Source organism: Neolamprologus brichardi, chromosome 17 (assembly GCF_056152115.1).
Source record: "Neolamprologus brichardi isolate AB-2024 chromosome 17, ASM5615211v1, whole genome shotgun sequence".
NCBI classification, from domain to species: domain Eukaryota; kingdom Metazoa; phylum Chordata; class Actinopteri; order Cichliformes; family Cichlidae; genus Neolamprologus; species Neolamprologus brichardi.
The window spans coordinates 13,790,581-13,797,760 of NC_142120.1; the positions used below are offsets into that span (position 1 = coordinate 13,790,581).

Genomic DNA, 7,180 nt, shown 5'->3' on the forward strand with positions numbered 1-7,180 from the left:
TTTCTTTGGGGTAGTGTAGACCAAGTGGCCAAGGTGATAAGTAGACAGCATCAGCACCAATTTCTTTTAATCGTACTTTATTTCTGACATCTCCATTATACCATTTTTAAAAACACCCCGGTAGGCAAAGTCTCACTTGCTTTATACAGGACTTTACATACACCTGAATCTCATTACTCTCTACCATTGAAAAATAGGTTAGACCAAACAATATGATCTAAACAAAAACAGGAATAAGATTATGCATCTAACTGACAAATTCATTTACACAGCTAAATGTTTTAAAAAGTAAAACACTGCATACAATACAACTCAAAATGTTACTTTAAAGAAAATAAACAATGCTATACACAATGAAAAACCCTGCATTTGGTTGCACCCTGTGATGCAATCAATGACATCATGACGCTATATAAATAGGAAGTACTGGGGCGGCCCCTCCCACACATACAGAACCTGAACAAATGGACAAAAATGGTAAGTATAACCAAAGCAACGTAACCAAACATAATTTATTAGAAATGTACCTGTGAATAGAAGAAAATTCAAATGACCTGATGGTTAGTAGTGTTTGCTTTAAAAACATATGCATGGATGTAATGGATGCAACTAATGCTACCACAAACACACCCGGGATAGTATGTAAAGCAAAGTTACACCAGCAGTGTCTAAATTAAAGCATTATGGCCAACTGTACAAAAACAAAACAGGAGATTAATTATCGATATGATCAAGAGACAAGTGGTAAATGAGTAACTTTCGTCATAATTTATGAATAACTTTTAACAGAACACCTATATAAGTGTACAGAATAGGAACTGACCTCACAGCCCATTGTCCCTTCAATGGTGCTAGTTTCAGTCATTGTGCAAATGTACCAATTTATAAGGTTGGGGAAACCTGCAGTCAGCTGAGACTGAAGAAGTCGCTCCGATGCATGACGAAACGTTTCACCCACTGAAAACGCAACGTCCAGATGAACAGAATCAGCCTTTGGGAACTGACAGCTGGGGGTGCGACATATAAATGGGGAATGTTACATATGACGGCACTCACACATAATTAAGGACACATTGTACCAGAACAGTGAATTATATTTTCAGACATGAACGAAAACATTTACGAAAATATGTGTTAGTATTAAAAAAACCCTCCACGTGTAGGTTGCTGCTGAATTTTTGGCATTTAACATGTACGGTGAATGTAGCTACACCCATCAGACTCTCTGCACTCGAGTCAACACTCCCTTATCAGGTTTTCCCAGCCTGACGTAAAATAAATGTTAGGACACTGGGATATATTCAGGCAAAGCGAGCAGCAGGTAAGACAACTCTTAGCCATTGACAAAATAAGGGAGGGGACAAAACTCAGAGGGTGGACTGTTGTTTACAGGTAGGTGTTAGTGAGAGAAGAGATAGGCAGCAGTGGGCTGACAGAGTAAGGAAGGGAAACAACGAAGTCTCATGCACAGTTAATTGATTAGCAAGGTAAATAGCAACTGGATGGAGAGGCGCTGTTTCATAACAGTCATGTTAATTAAACAGCATCACAATATGAAAGTCAAAGAACCCAGAGTCTTTCTGAATTTCTTTGTTCTTAACTTTGTAAAGCAATGGGAATATTTTAAAGTTCCAGTTCCTTAAACTTTGCCATATTAAGTTGCAGGTAGTTTTGTTCACACCAAATATCAGTGTTGTCTACTCTTCCTCATAACATGGTAGGCCACAGGGAAGTACAAAAGGGTAATTTTTTGGTGAACTGTTCCTTTAATACCATGAAAGAGCAACTCTACAGTCATCTGATGGCATCACTGTGCTTTAATTTTTGTCGCTGTGAAAAGAAACCAAACCACTGGAATCAGCTGTAGTGTACACTCTCCAGAGACAGCCTTAGGGAAGCGTCATAATCTGTACTTTAGCTCCACCTAGCATTTCCTATGTACGCGCTAAATTGCATTAGCTGAAGCCCAGAAACGAAAGTGTAAGCCATCCGTTTCAGTGAAACTATCCGCCCGGCTTCGGTCCTCGATCGCAAGTAAATACAGCGATTTAACGAAACTATTTATTTAAATTTTAATCAGGAAGTGGCTTTTTAAGACTGACTGATTGTGTTTTTTCTGCTTTCATTCTGTCACAGTGGATTTTTATTATGAGATGACGGTAAGTGTGTGTGTGCTATGTGGAGGGGTTTGACAGGGTCTGGAAAAAAAACAGTAAAGGCGAGCTTGTGTTCATGGCATCATTTCTATTAATTGCTTCCAGGACAATAATGAGGAGCAGCAGTATCCCCAGAACACCCCAGGTCTGTTTGACGTGACAGTTTAACTTCCTGCTATACTGCCTCTATCACTATAAGGCCATAGTTTAGAACATAGAAGACACAGTAAAATGAGAACATATAGCATTTTAAGAACAAAAAATGTCTAGTTTTGAATTTAATGGCACTAACACATCTCAAAAGTTGGGATAAGGCCATGCTCCCCGCTGGGTGGCATCTCCTCTTCCTTTAAAACCAGTCTGTAAATAACAAGCTGAGTGCTGATAACAACCCAGACCGTCCATTTGTTCTTTAGGCTGATGTTTTCTAGAACATATTTTAGATTTTGACTAGTTTGATCACAGAACAGTTCTCCACTTTGCCTCAGCCTAAGAATCATGGTCACATGCAGCTTCTTTGCATGATAGTTTTAACTGAGCCCACTCAGCGCCTTCAGTATCAGCCTGTTTTTAATGCAGTGCTGTCTGAGGATGGCTCGTGGGCATCCCACACTGATTTCAGACTTGCATACAGAGATTTCTCTAGATTCACGTTACTGACATGTTGCCATTTAAACTAATTAATTGAAATATGTTCCTCCAGCAGTTTTTTCTTTTTAGTACTACTTAATTTTCCTTTTGTTGCCCTCATTTGAAATGTTTGAAATGTGTTGGTGTCTTCAAATTCAAAATAAGCTAATATTGCTCTTAAAACAGTACATATTCTCTTTTTAAACACTTGATGTATTGCGAGTAAGATATTGGTTTATGAGATCGCTGCATTCTGTCTAACATATCTTTATTTCCACAGTCAATGGGAAGAATTATGAGTGGCAGCTGTCAGTTGGCCATCAGTGGCAGAAAATTGAAAATGACCATGTGATTGAGACCCACTACTGCCAACCAGGAGCCAAGGGAATCAGTATCAATACAAGCCATGGGTCAGTATGTTGTGATTATATCTGATAGTATCAGCAACTTTAACGAAGTGAGAGTTGGTCAGGGAATGGAAATGTGTCAGATGCCATTTGAAATTTTACAAAGGTAAACCGAAACTCAGTTTTTGGGCTATTATAAATTAACTTTTTACTGTAGGGTGGAACAGTCCTGTAAATCCTGTACGCCTACAAAAGAAGGGTTCAGTCAAGTTGAGCCATAAAATGAAATGGATCAGCTGATGTCAGTGACAGCAAACACAACATCACCCAACATCACTGGAAGACATCAGTTCTTCTATGCATCCTAAAGTTGCTTTAGCCTGCGCATATGCAAGCCACTTTTGAACCCCTCCTCACGCCATGTTTACGCCATGCAAGGCCATTATGTTAAATATAAACGTTTGACCACAGAAGTCCTGTCTATCGAAAAAATATATATATTTTATCCACAATAAGTGTTGATACAGATACACAGATTTTGTGTCAGGACAATGGAAAATAAATTATTGCATCAATAATCTTTTTTTAAAAGGAGCACATTCAGAGAAGTACACTTTTCATTTTAGTCTTTTGTTTCCACAGGGTGGTGTTCATAGATTTTGATACGTTACAGGCTAATAATCCAGGTATAAAGGTGCAGAGACTAAGCTTCCTTCCTCGGGGGCAGACGGAAGACATAGGCTGGTACTTCAGAGATGACCAGCTGTGGTGTGAATATGGAGCACAGGTGAGGAAAATTGCAGGAATTAACTCCTTAAATTCACTTGAAGGTTTTCTTTGAGTATTCCCTGTCATCCTCCTCTTCAGGGTTCCAAAACCATGTCATCATCAGTCAGCAGTAGAGATGTTGAACAGCAGTTCACCACGAACCCTAAGGGAACCTTCAGATTTACAGTGGGCCATACACCCTACTTGATCGATTTCTCCAGTATGTGGTGTTTATAGTGATATGTTATTGTGAGCTTGCTCTTTTATACAGCTATGGAAATGTGTTTTCATTTCACTTTGTAGCCATGACGCAGAGAAACCTCATCACAGGCTTACAAAGGAAGCTGCGCAGGCGTCCAAAATTATCCTCCAACACTGGAGCGTAAGACTTTTTTCTTTTATTCCTGTAGTTTAGACAGTCTTTGTACACTGAGCAAGCTTAGTCTACAGAGATGTCAGTAAGAAACGTATCAAAAATCCCCAGAGAATAAATAAAAAGTTTCTCTGAAGAAGGCTAACGGATGTCACGGGAAAAGAACATGAATGATAATCATTCCTTGTCTCTGCAGAGTTAGCTTGACCTCAGCCTTGCCTGCAGCTCCCTCCTCGCAGACTGGTTCTGTGGGCTACAGGTGGGAATTCATGGGACTCGGAGAGCAATGGACAGAATACCAAGCACATGTAAGTAGGTCATCCAAAAACTGCATGGAAAAATTTTAAAGACTTGCACTAAGCTGCATAGTAGCATCAAAGATATGTAACTGTCCTTACCTCGGCAAAGAAGGTTATGCTTGCATGGCACGTGTACAGATGTCTGTAAACAGCTTGAAAAGTTTTAATGAATTCTGATAAAACTTTGTAGGAGTGTAGAGTGGGGTCATGTTAGCAATCCATAAAAATTTGGATCACATCGAAAGAGCTCTTCAAGGTCAGATTAATGATTTATTGGTCGAAAATTGACAGAAAGCCTTGTAACTCTGAACCTATGATTCTTACATGTGTACTGTCAACATATAGAAAGGGCTGTAAGATTTCAAGTATCATGTCACATCTGACCTCTCATTAAAGGAAAGGAAAAGCTTCCACAGGACTCTATGGAGTCCTCTTGAAAAACTAAGTACACCCCAGTAGCTTGTAGAACCAATTTTAGCACCAATAACTGCTTTCTATATGTGCTGTGTGCAGATATGTTCATTTGACAGCGCTGCTATTGAGAGACAGTACCAGCTGAACAAACAGGGCTCACTAAACTTCAAGATCAACAGATATTCATACACGCTGGACTTTTCAGGTATTGTACACACTTCAGAACTGCTCTACTGTTAAGCCAAACAATTCATGCTTTTTTTTTTTAAGCAAATTAGGCCACTGAGACATTATCTTCATTAATTTATCATAGGTATGTACCAAGTCAATAACGATTTAGGGAGAAGAAGATCAGTTAGAAGGACTCCTATGTATGGTGTTCAGCAGAACATCAGGTAAGGAGAAACATTTGGCCACACAGTGACCACATCTTATTTTGTGCTAATTAATAACATGAATTAGGTTTAATATTATATTTTGAGGACATTTACTGATGTTAACACTAAAAGATTGACTAATGTTAAGATTGTTTTGCCTCAAACACACCAGATATGCACATAAAGATGTATATGCTGTGAATGCATGAATTTCAAATCTTTTGTGTTTTTTAGTTCAGGCCCTCAGGCACAATGGCAGTTCCTAGATATGGATGGATCATGGAAAGATTATTCCAAAGTAAGCCACAACTTTCTTTTTATTCATGTGTAGACGGTGCTCTAGAAAATCCTATATGGTACATTTAGTGCATTCCGTCCAGCCGTCCATCCATCTTCTGCCAGGTCTGGGTCATGGGGGCAGAGATGTTCAGACCTACCACTCCTCGCCTCCTCCTATGCCTGAAAGTCATGGCCTTGAAGTTGGAGATGCTAATTATCATTCTGGCTACTTCACACTCTGCTACAAACCATCTCAGTAGGAGCTGGAAGTCATGGTTTTATCAACCCAATGAAGCCATGTCATCTGCAAATAAAGAGATAAGAACCTGTGACCACTAAACCTTCTGGCTGTGCCCAGAAATTCTGTTCATGAAAAACAGAATCAATGACTAAGGACAGCCCTGGCACGGTCAAGCTTCCTCTGGGAATGAGATTGTGTTAGTGCGGGCAATATGAACCAAGTTCTCATTGTGGTTGTACCACAATACTCTATACTCCTAAAGCACTCTCCAAAATGCCCTTATTAGATCCACAAAACACATCTAGAGTTGCTGGGCAAATTCCCACATACCTTAAAATTCCTTGGTGTCTTTTTTGGGTAGAGGGAAACTACCACTCCTGTCTGCCAGTAAGGAATTGGGAAGTGTGTCAACCAAGAGAGCTCTGTAACATCCCGAGCTTTTTGAGAAACCTGGGGCCTCGTCCCTTAGAAGCTTCATGTGCCTCAGTGAGCAGAGCCCCAGTGGCATGAACCATAGTGAGTTCTCATCCTGGTCCCCATAGTCTTGTTACTTTACAAAAGGCCAACAGTGGGATTCAGGAAAATTTCAAACTACTCCTTCCACTACCCCCACTCCACACTCCATCTCTGCTGCCTCCCCCTCCCAAGTTGTCTGACTGTATATATGTATAATATAATAATATAATATAATTATGGTTATTCATCTATAATATTTCTGTTGAGATGTTGTAGGTTTTGGGGTTAAATACAAACTGAAACACAAACAATCCCTCGCACAGTTTACACACTTTAACATGGAATTATGGTAATTTGAGCAAAGTATTGGGTGACCTAACCAGAATTTAACAACATTGCCTGATTGTGTTTTCTGTGATGTGTTGTTGCTCTGTGTTATTCAGGGAATATGCAGCATATCCAGTCAGGAGATTGAGTTCCAGTACAAACTAAACCCATCAGGAACTATGACATTTTCCACCAGGAACTTTAGCTATGAGTTAAGCTTCTCAGGTGAGCAGCAAACATAATCAGAAACCTTTAAAGTTAAAAGCTATATTCAAAGATTTGTATAATTCAATATATGACGTTGTGAATAAATGCACCTTTTGTCTTTTATAGCCATGACTCAGAGAAACCTGAGCACGGGCACAACCAGAACGGTGAGAAGACTTAATCAGTGACTGAGCGGACAACAGATTTGTAGGTCGGGGGTCAACTTAATGATGATCCTACCAGTTGTGTCACTGCCCACCTCAGGTTGGCTCTCCTGTCAGAAGCTGCCTCCTCCCTTCCTCCTGC

At 39.8% G+C, this 7,180-nt stretch overlaps 1 protein-coding gene across 3 annotated transcripts; it reads left to right on the top strand.

Moving 5' to 3' along the window:
- Positions 1-460: 460 nt before the first annotated feature.
- LOC102775863 (uncharacterized) lies at positions 461-7,180 on the top strand. 3 transcript variants are annotated; one of them, XM_087830932.1, is made up of 13 exons: positions 461-477; positions 2,137-2,159; positions 2,262-2,301; positions 3,067-3,196; positions 3,776-3,920; positions 4,001-4,121; positions 4,205-4,283; positions 4,471-4,582; positions 5,087-5,192; positions 5,301-5,382; positions 5,599-5,662; positions 6,784-6,892; positions 7,001-7,180. In XM_087830932.1, exons 1-13 carry the CDS (start codon positions 465-467, stop codon positions 7,060-7,062), a joined length of 1,086 nt encoding a protein of 361 aa, XP_087687058.1. In that variant the 5' UTR covers positions 461-464; the 3' UTR covers positions 7,063-7,180. The 3 variants fall into 3 exon arrangements, with proteins under 3 accessions (XP_087687058.1, XP_087687061.1, XP_087687060.1); XM_087830934.1 differs by lacking the exon at positions 461-477 and adding an exon at positions 1,731-2,034; XM_087830935.1 differs by lacking the exons at positions 2,137-2,159; positions 2,262-2,301 and having other exon boundaries at positions 462-477.